We start from the raw sequence: 9,392 nt of genomic DNA, 5'->3' as shown, positions 1-9,392 counted from the left end.
CTACATACATACATACTATAGTATATTAATAGTTATATCTTTGCGCGTGTGTATCTCGTAATAGCTACAATTTTCTCTAATTTATACATAAAACGTTTGGTATCTTTCGAGGGTACAAGACAAAATCAGAATGTCGACATCTAGACTATAATATCACAATAATTAACTGCGATTATGTTGGTATTATTTCAGCTTTACACAATAGCGGCAATCATAGAAAATACAGAGATACTAATTATATTTAATTGTTATTAAGTATTGGAATATATTCTTGGACTTATCTAAAACGAAAATATAAAAAATTGTTCCTTATTACTAATGTGCTCGCGGGAAATAAGTGCCTTACGGTATATAATTCACACGAGCATATTCTTGGCATACAAGCATGATTTTTTTTTTTCTTTTTCTTTTTTTTTAATTTTGCCATGGCATATTCGCACCATCCAACTTAGATCAGCTAAAGCTCAAGTAGTTTTCTACAATAATGACTCAGTTTTGAACGAAGTTTGCTCAATGCGCTCGTTTCACAATTGATCCCAATACTGTTATCCGTATCAAAGACTCGCCGATACTAACAAATGGGATATTTTAAGAGTATTAACGAACTCCACTTTTTGAATGCGCTATGAGCCACTGTAACGTAATATCGATATTGTCTTTTTCTTTACACGAAATACTGTAGCAACAAATCTCACGGTCCTGAATCGCAGATAGATTCCTAGAACAGACATATATATATACTATATATCAAAAGTGTCTATACACTTGCAAACATATAACACGTAGCTAATTGTAAGTGGGTAACTTACATTCTTTCTATAAGCCCATTCTCGTCCAATGCATGAGGTAGATCCCTTTTATTACCCAGAACCAACACTGGTATCCCAGACAATTGTGGCTTATCCAACAAATTGTGTAACTCATTGCGGCTTGCCTCGATCTTCTCTGAATCAGCTGCATCCACCATGTAAACTATGGCGTTTACTCCTCTACAATATCTCTCCCACATAGATCTAAACCTTGGTTGACCACCGATGTCCCATACTTTTATAGTGACATTTCCTTTGGTTATTTTGCGCATGTTAAAGCCTACCGTCGGTATCATATCTTCGCTAAATTGTCCCGACTGGATATAGAAAAGAGAAGAATTATTTTTGTCGGTTGTCCATGTTTAAGAACAATGACGCGTAATTATAATTACCATTAATAATTCTGATGATACAGGGATTATAATTTTTAAATGTCAACATAATTCTGATTGCAATAAGATTGATGTACATTGTGCAATGAATAAACGTGTTCACAAATTTGGCATAAGTAAATTTATTTTCCAATTCGTCGATTTGTGAAAAAAATTCAAGTTACGAGTATAAGTACAGTGCAGAGAGATAATTAAGTTTTACTATACATCCGCGCGATATGGGGCGAGGGGAAAAAACGAAGAGAGACGGGTAACGGGAGGGAAGAAATGAAAAATAAACGGCAACGATTTAACGACTGTCACAGTTGGTTGCGAACGCGCATCGATAATCATATGTTAAGTTAAATCATTTGACGTAAGGGCGTATACGTAATACGGAGTAATATACGGTGCACGTTAACAGCGACGGAGTTACTTCGAAGGGGTTATCGAATCTAACCAAGACGTTGCGAGTTGCGACACGTCCCATCACTATCGACATCAACGTTCCCGAGGTCCCGAGGACGACTCGCGCGAGATAAATAAAAGAGGTCCATGACTCACGTACCGCTATGACGTTCACGAAGGTAGTCTTCCCACTGTACTGCAGACCGACGAGAGTGAGTTCCATCTCTTCCTTCCAGAAGAGAGACTTGAACCAGTCCAAGATCCGATTGATGAGGGCCAGCATATTGAGTCCCGTGCGGCTCCGTCGAGAGGTTAAAGTGGAAACAACACCTTCAAAATATAAGCGGCCCCTCGTACCTTTTGACGCACAGATCTCGCTGTATGCTGTATCCGGTATCCGCCGTTAGGATACGTCAGATACCAGTCCTCCCACTGCTCTCCCAACTCCCAAGTCCAAGTCCCAGTCCCAGGTCCCAGGTCCCAGGTGTCAGATGCCTGATGGAGAGTGGAGTGGAGAGAGAAACGAATTCCACGCGTGCGCAATAACGCGAGCAATGCGACGGAGCATAGCAGACAAGCAGACGCGGTTTGTGTTTCGCGCGACTCCTCGCGAGAGAGCTGTCAACCTTGTCCCTGTGGGGACTGGGGACCACCACCCCCAGCTGGCTGGACCCTGTCCAGCGCCGCCTGTGAGCCGAGTGGGACTCAATTGACCGTGTCGTCAATTGGCTAAAGGCTGGCCCAGTGGAAAAACTCCAGGCACCGCGGGGCTGTGAGTGGCTGTGGTCGAACGGGACGCTCCCCAAATCTTTGGCAGATAGGAAAGAAAAAACTCTCGGTCTCGGGTCTCGGATTCTCGGATCCCGGATCTCGGACGTAGTCGACGTGATCCGAACTCCGACCCGACGGTCCGACCACCTCCGACGGCAGCAACAAGGGTTTCCTCGTGAAATAATGTCACATCAGACGGGAATTAAAGGTAGATTATATACGTTTCTTCGCGGTGCATCGCCACGGCGAAGATTTATCGTGGTGAATCGATAAGGGTCTTTTCCTTAGTTTTATCGTTGGTTGTCAATCTTTCGTCAATAATATCGTAATGACGCGGTTGATTTCTTTTAGCTAATGACGCATTGAAGAAGTTGTTTGCGAAATGCCGCGACGGAAAGATACGAGTACTAAAAATTTCGATAGAGAACGGTAAGTTCTAAGATTGTAACAAAAGAATTTTCTATTATTGGATCTTATAATAGCAGCGTGCGTTATATATCGTTTGTTCCGCTGTAAGATTTGAAGATCAAAGCGGAGACACACGTGGCATCTCTTTAACATCTACTACTCTTCCGTTTTCCAGAGGAACTAACTCCAGCGTCTAGTTTGAAGCCAGTCAACAAATGGCAAGATGATTACGATAAAATGATCGAGCCGCTGATCGTGGAAAATCAACCAGCTTATATCCTTTATAGATTGGATACCAAGTCACCAGATTCTGGCTATGATTGGTTATTTATATCCTGGTCTCCCGATACGGCACCGGTGCGGCAGAAAATGCTTTACGCCTCTACCAAGGCTACGCTAAAGCAGGAATTTGGTACAGCCTCGATAAAAGAAGAATTACATGGCACTGTCCCAGAAGATGTTACGTTAGATGGCTATCGCAAATATAAGAGAAACGATACGGCGCCTGTACCATTGACAACGGCGGAGGAAGAATTAGCTGAATTGAAGAAGACTACTGCGATTACGGACTATAGCGTCGAAACGAGACATCAGACATTGAGCGGCGTGGCTTTCCCAGTGACGGATGAAGCCAAGCAAGCCATTACGGAACTAGGTAAAGGGATTCACGAATACATCCAACTGAAAATTGAATTGGAGGAAGAAAAGATACATTTAGTCACAGCTTGCGATATTTCCTTGGATAAATTACCTACTAAAGTTCCATCTGATGCTGCTAGATATCATCTTTATAATTTCAAACACACTCACGAAGGAGATTACACGGAAAGCATAGGTAAGCTGATAAGTAATATACCATTGTTTTGTACACCATTATCATAAGAGAGTATAAGGAATAATTTAAAATTTTTTTTTTTTTTTTTTTTTTAGTTTTTATATACAGCATGCCAGGATACAGTTGTAGTATTAAAGAAAGGATGTTGTATTCCTCGTGCAAAGCGCCTCTGCTCGACCTAATCCAGTCTCTAGGAGTAACCGTAACAAAAAAGGTTGGTACTTTTAATATCTTAATAATTCACTGCAACTACTTTGCTTGTCAAACTCTGATGCGCTTTATGTAAATATTTTTCTTTATCGCTATTGTTTTAAGTTTCAAGTCGTATGTTTCAGTCAGGTGAACATGCTCTTTAAGTTAATAAAAGTTGATTAAAAGAATGCGATTAATATCATATGTGTGACTATATTGCTATTAATTTTGAACGCAAATCCATCATATATTTCATCTATAATCTATTTTTTGAGTTTCGAATGGAAATCTATATGTATTTTCTTTTGGGCTATACTTTTGTACTATATTCTTATTAATAATTGCAATCCTAATATTCTATAATAGATATACGACTATTGTTGTTCTAAGTCGTCTAATACTACTCTACATATTATTTTATTTATTTTTTATCTCCTAATACACTATATATTAAGTATTTTTTATATGTATATATATGTGTGTGTATATATAAAACTGCCATCTCTCTGTATTATATAACTGCAATCCCAGTTGGAAGTAAATAGTGGAGAAGAGTTGGCAGATATGTTGGAAGATCCTCCAAGCATAAAAGACACAGCTGCAATAACTCCTGCAACTCCGTCAACACCTTGTGCCCCTACTCAATTCATACCGGAGAAAAAATCAAAACAGAAACGGTCTTGTGTCTTAAGCTAAAACTGGCTTAAAGCATTTGTCTCTTGTCTTGTTATTATTGCTTCTTACTAATTGAAGTGTTTGTGATGTTTTACCCATCAAATATCTTCCTTCATGAATTCCAGAATTGTGATAGTACGATATTGACATAGGATATGTCGTTTAAAATAAAGTAATGGGTTTCCAGTGTTTCGTGTTAGAGCAAATTACGATTATCTAGTTATATATACATATATAAATATATGTTACAAGTTAATTTACAAGTAGCAGAAAATGTAATGCATCGTGCAAAAGAAAATTAATCTATGTTGTTTATCAGCATTTAGAATTGATTTATCAAAGTGATACATACGTCTAAGTAGCGAAACAGAGTAGACCAGATGGTGTATTTTTCTAAATTTTAAAAGCAAAATTATCATTGTGGAAGGCTTTCTGCAAAACGCCATTATATCTATTAATAACAAGTGTGACATGCCTATGATACAGATAACCCCATATAGTTCATGTTTCACATATATGTATACGTATACTGTATGAAATTATTCATTTATGTGAACAATAGTGCCGAGATGGAGTTAGACTACTTTGTTTGACATTGAAAGCTAAGCCTCACTTTTTAATTTTTATGTTTAGTATGAGTACTATGTCATGTGATAGCAACTGTGTGAAATGTGCAGTGTCTCTGTAATTTAGTTATATATACAGAACCTAACGCATTCTATTCATATCTAGAGTTCCTCTTTATTCCAATAACTTTATATATAAATATATATTTTACATACAATATTCCTATACCTAAAATATATATTTTCCTAGAAAAAGTATGTTTAAAAATAAATATATATTAACTGAGCATACTGAATTAGTTCCTAGTCTTATAAAGGTGATACGTGTCTTTTTAAGTATTTTTTGAGTAAAATTCGAAGGCTTGGCTTTTAAACTCATTCAAATGTTTATATTATATATATATATATATATATATATATATATATATATATATATATATGACTTGATGATGTAATATTTTTAATATTGATCTGTGGTAACTTGCATATACCATATGTGATGAGTAGAGAGTTATGAAAAATTCCATTTGTGCTCTAGGTAGATAAATAGAAGGAAAGAGAGAAAGACCTAAAATAATTTACCGAACTTCTCTATATATTTTCAACATGATAATAACGTAGTAGAACGAGTGATAAATATGCAAACGCCACATTAATGTGGATATATTTTTTTCGCACATTATTATTTCAGCTACAAGATAGTGTGATATAACGCTAGTTACTTTACATATAAAATTTTATATCGTGTTCTATACTATTGTAAATGCTACAAAATATTAGATTCTACAAATATGTGTATGATGTAAGACTGAGATCTCGGTGAGTCCTATCAGCTGTTAATACATGTTAAATATTACGCTAAACAAAATCAGTTTAATCGTCTGTTATTCTTATCGTGAAAGCTTGAAAGGCTATATTATTTGGGCTCTATTGAGAGATCGTTATTTAATTTATTAATTATAACAATTTATTATTTTAATAATAAGATATATAGCTAGAAAATTTTCTCAAATTTAATATTTAAGTGGATATGCAATTTACAGCGGATAGGACTACAATTTGACAACCAGCAACAAAATATATGAGAGGCATTCTATTTTTTGTGATCTGTATTTTTTTAATACTTGTAGCTTTTTATAAACTTTTTAAATGTTTTAGTCTAAAATATATATGCGTGCGGAAAAATAATGAATAAAAACAGCACGAATAAAAACAGATCTACTTGTGCTGTGAAAATAATTTGTGAGCCAAATTCTTGTATTTTTTTCCTTCCACGTACAGTTAACATTTTTTATATTAGTACGATTTTTATATAGTTTTAGAGCAATTTTATAATCTTAATTATGTTCCTTACGTTCCTTATTTTTAATGAATTATTTAACTTATGATCCAGTTAACAGATGTCCAAAACAGAAGAGGAAAGAGAACAGCTTTTGGCTCATATTTGCATAAATATATTTAAATTAAGTCTTGTACTATATTGAGAAGACTAATTAAACATACGTATTTTGTTTTAAAAAAATCATGACCCACAATATTATCTAGTATATTTTAGTTAATTGTAAGCGTCATACAGGCCTATTCTGTAACTCTTTCATTCTATCTTAACTCTGGATATTTCAGTTTTATCTAGAGAACTCATTAATTTCAAGAAAATTGTATATCTTGCCAATATTAAATATACTGGAAATAATAAAGCATTATGTGACTTAAACTCACAATTTGGTGTTTCTTTTTATATTATATCCAGTATTATATACATTTATACTAGGTATATATAATAATACAATTATTAAGGACCACTCGGATATGTATTTTACTATTGCTAAAGATGACTTGGCGATACGCTCGTTAAATGGGTACGTAGTTATTTTTAAGATTTAAAGGCATGTTTTTTGTCACAACTTGCAGAATAGGCCTGCTATAATGCCATATATCTCATCTTTTTTCTGGTTTTCTCCATTTCTATAACGGTAATGCTCTTACGTATAACTATAATATTCACGCTTCTGTTGATATGTATTATTTATTTCTTAAATTTTAATTCTATTAGATGTATGTACATTATATACATCATATTATAATTTTTTCACAATTTAATTGCATAGCTTGAAGTAGCCGCTGGAGAGGAACTTACCGAAGAATTTTTTCAAGAGGAGTTGCATCCAAAAATCAGTTTACATCAGCCAAAATTCGCTAAACCCAAGGGTCCACCAAACAGAGGTGCTAAGCGTATAACCAAAGTTCAGGAGTTAGCATCCTCCGGACAAGAAAATTAAAAAACTATTTGCAAGGTTAATAACGTCAAAATAAAAGTAGGACAGGGTAGTAATTTTTTCTAATGTATTTTTATGCACCCATTTTTGTTATGAAATATGCTTGAATTTTATTTCCTTTATTTTAATTAAAAGAAGAGATTAATTAAGGACATTTATTTTGGCCTATTCTGTAAATACATATATATTTAAAATACATAATTATTTATTTTACCGTTTGATCTCTCTATATGTCAATCTTTATATATACAATGTAATGTATAAGAGATTCATGAAACTTTACACTTACTGTGATAAATTATGTGTAAAATTCATATATATATATATATATATATATATATATATATATATATGTATATATAATTTTTGGATCACTTCGCATCTCGCACAAAACTTGAAGATAATGGCAAATAGATAATGAAAATTTCAAACTCATAGATGTCTTTCTATGTACAAGATTTATTTATATAATTATAAATTTATTTTTTTTGGTTTTCAACGTCTTCACTTTGTACACTCTGCAGTTTTCTATTATCTTCGTATAATTCTTTAATTTCTGGTAATTCAGTACTCATGCACTTTTTTATAGTCTCACGCATCCTATAATTATTAAAGATACCTATTATCGATGTATCGAAATAGCTAGTGTAACTTTATAACTTATACATTCAATGGCATAGCGTGATATATTGAATGTACACGATATAAGATCCTTGTAAGAAATATCAAATTTATAATATTTAAATTATAAAATTGCTAATACTTTACTTATCATTCCTCGAGCTTATCCACTGTTTTTGGGCCTCTAATACTTCATCTATAGTTATTCCTGACAATTTCAGAATAAGGACCGATATCCCACCACAAAATCCACCTAATACAGCGCCAAGTCCAGTGCCAACGAGCGTCGCTCGAAGCCCCATGTTCATTTTAAATATCAATCCTGTTACGGAACCACCTAACATATAATTTTCTACCGCTAGCTTCCCTCGATATGCCGTTGTACATGTCGTTATGGAACTATAAAAGAAAATGTTAGTCTATAAATAGTCTTCCGTAAGCCGTAGACCATAAAAAAAGAGACTTACCTAAATAAAAAGCAAAACGTTCCAAGCTTTGCCGCCAATCTTCCGCCCTTCCTTAAAAAATTTACAAGAACCGTGTGTTGAAGATCTCGTTTTGCATCAAAATGACTTATGAAACGCGTTGCTTCGTTATTCGCAATGAAATTATTTACTGTATCCTTAGTTACGCCCATACCACCTATAGCTGTGCCAATTACGATACCCGATAGCGTTATATTTGTAATAGATTGCAATTCTTTCGTTAACATGCCATTTTGACTGGAAAATAAAATTACAATAATCCATTGCGCAAAAATTTTATGTATACAATTAAAGCAAAAAGATTTTATAACTAGATATGTATAATAAGATACTTACTCCAAAGTAAATATTTTTTTTACTCTGTCCCAACCCAATTCGTCGTCCAGTGGTTTTATTTTTGTATTGGCAGGCTTATCGTGCCCATTGTTCAATTTTTTGTCAAATGGAAATATAAACGCTAATATTGGGCTTCTGGTTAATAAACGTGTCATCTTGAGTTCTGAATAATTTATTGCTAGTTATATATGTCTAATATATATATATATATATATAAGCATTAATAAATCTGAAACAATTTTGAACAAAGTTGAAAGTTGGAACGTTTACGTTTACGTAAACATTTCACATATAGCAATAATATAATATGAGGAATAATATAATGGAACAATTCAAATAAAATGATATTCTCAAAAAACTCTATATACGCTGTTTCCTGCACATATAACCTTCTGTTTAACTGAAAGCAGTATAAATACTCCAATAACCGAATACAGAATAAAACTACAGAGCAACTGAAAAATATGTATTAATGTGGTAGGTATTAATGTAAATATTTCATTAAAAATTTAGATAAATATAACAAATATAACCTGAAAATATTATATTCTGATTAGTTTCAACATACAAATACTCGCTAGGATGAGTGGGATGAGATTGACACTTTTTTCCGATGAGTTTCGGAACCGAGACCACCTA

General features: G+C 33.9%; 3 protein-coding genes across 6 annotated transcripts; 1 reads left to right on the top strand and 2 right to left on the bottom strand.

The window, feature by feature from the left end:
- Window positions 1–389: 389 nt before the first annotated feature.
- On the bottom strand, window positions 390–2,024 carry Arl8 (ADP-ribosylation factor-like protein 8). Its single transcript, XM_077417404.1, has 3 exons — window positions 1,749–2,024; window positions 810–1,126; window positions 390–718 (listed from the first exon to the last, which is right to left on the bottom strand). The coding sequence occupies exons 1-3, from the start codon at window positions 1,869–1,871 to the stop codon at window positions 598–600; spliced, it is 561 nt and encodes a 186-aa protein (XP_077273530.1). The 5' UTR covers window positions 1,872–2,024; the 3' UTR covers window positions 390–597.
- Window positions 2,025–2,288: 264 nt separating this feature from the next.
- On the top strand, window positions 2,289–7,529 carry Twf (twinfilin actin binding protein). 3 transcript variants are annotated; one of them, XM_077417396.1, is made up of 5 exons: window positions 2,289–2,567; window positions 2,711–2,788; window positions 2,943–3,602; window positions 3,698–3,816; window positions 7,144–7,529. In XM_077417396.1, exons 1-5 carry the CDS (start codon window positions 2,543–2,545, stop codon window positions 7,312–7,314), a joined length of 1,053 nt encoding a protein of 350 aa, XP_077273522.1. In that variant the 5' UTR covers window positions 2,289–2,542; the 3' UTR covers window positions 7,315–7,529. The 3 variants fall into 3 exon arrangements, with proteins under 3 accessions (XP_077273522.1, XP_077273524.1, XP_077273523.1); XM_077417398.1 differs by lacking the exon at window positions 7,144–7,529 and adding an exon at window positions 6,429–6,542; XM_077417397.1 differs by lacking the exon at window positions 7,144–7,529 and adding an exon at window positions 4,326–6,542.
- A 221-nt stretch (window positions 7,530–7,750) lies between these two features.
- On the bottom strand, window positions 7,751–9,392 carry 140up (RPII140-upstream gene protein). 2 transcript variants are annotated; one of them, XM_077417401.1, is made up of 5 exons: window positions 9,287–9,392; window positions 8,754–8,982; window positions 8,400–8,654; window positions 8,080–8,331; window positions 7,751–7,911 (listed from the first exon to the last, which is right to left on the bottom strand). In XM_077417401.1, the coding sequence occupies exons 2-5, from the start codon at window positions 8,906–8,908 to the stop codon at window positions 7,791–7,793; spliced, it is 783 nt and encodes a 260-aa protein (XP_077273527.1). In that variant the 5' UTR covers window positions 8,909–8,982; window positions 9,287–9,392; the 3' UTR covers window positions 7,751–7,790. The 2 variants fall into 2 exon arrangements, with proteins under 2 accessions (XP_077273527.1, XP_077273526.1); XM_077417400.1 differs by having other exon boundaries at window positions 8,754–9,324.

The sequence above is a fragment of the Temnothorax americanus genome, unplaced genomic scaffold (genome assembly GCF_048541705.1).
Source record: "Temnothorax americanus isolate GAGA-0224 unplaced genomic scaffold, ASM4854170v1 Scaffold49, whole genome shotgun sequence".
Taxonomy (NCBI): Eukaryota; Metazoa; Arthropoda; class Insecta; order Hymenoptera; family Formicidae; genus Temnothorax; species Temnothorax americanus.
The sequence above is the reverse complement of the archived record's forward strand: the minus strand, read 5'-3'. Positions and strand labels throughout refer to the sequence as shown.

Excerpts from the sequence above, each read along its gene's own strand:
- Twf (XM_077417396.1), top strand. The coding sequence starts at position 2,543 with ATGTCACATCAGACGGGAATTAAAG. Across the intron at positions 3,603-3,697 it reads AGATTACACGGAAAGCATAG|TTTTTATATACAGCATGCCA; the intron begins GTAAGCTGATAA and ends TTTTTTTTTTAG. Across the intron at positions 3,817-7,143 it reads GAGTAACCGTAACAAAAAAG|CTTGAAGTAGCCGCTGGAGA; the intron begins GTTGGTACTTTT and ends TTAATTGCATAG.
- Arl8 (XM_077417404.1), bottom strand. The coding sequence starts at position 1,871 with ATGCTGGCCCTCATCAATCGGATCTTGGACTGGTTCAAGTCTCTCTTC. Across the intron at positions 1,127-1,748 it reads CCTTCGTGAACGTCATAGCG|TCGGGACAATTTAGCGAAGA; the intron begins GTACGTGAGTCA and ends TTCTATATCCAG. Across the intron at positions 719-809 it reads AATGGGCTTATAGAAAGAAT|GAATCTATCTGCGATTCAGG; the intron begins GTAAGTTACCCA and ends TGTCTGTTCTAG.
- 140up (XM_077417401.1), bottom strand. The coding sequence starts at position 8,908 with ATGACACGTTTATTAACCAGAAGCCCAATATTAGCGTTTATATTTCCA. Across the intron at positions 8,332-8,399 it reads ACGTTTTGCTTTTTATTTAG|TTCCATAACGACATGTACAA; the intron begins GTAAGTCTCTTT and ends TTTCTTTTATAG. Across the intron at positions 7,912-8,079 it reads ATAAGCTCGAGGAATGATAA|GATGCGTGAGACTATAAAAA; the intron begins GTAAAGTATTAG and ends TAATAATTATAG.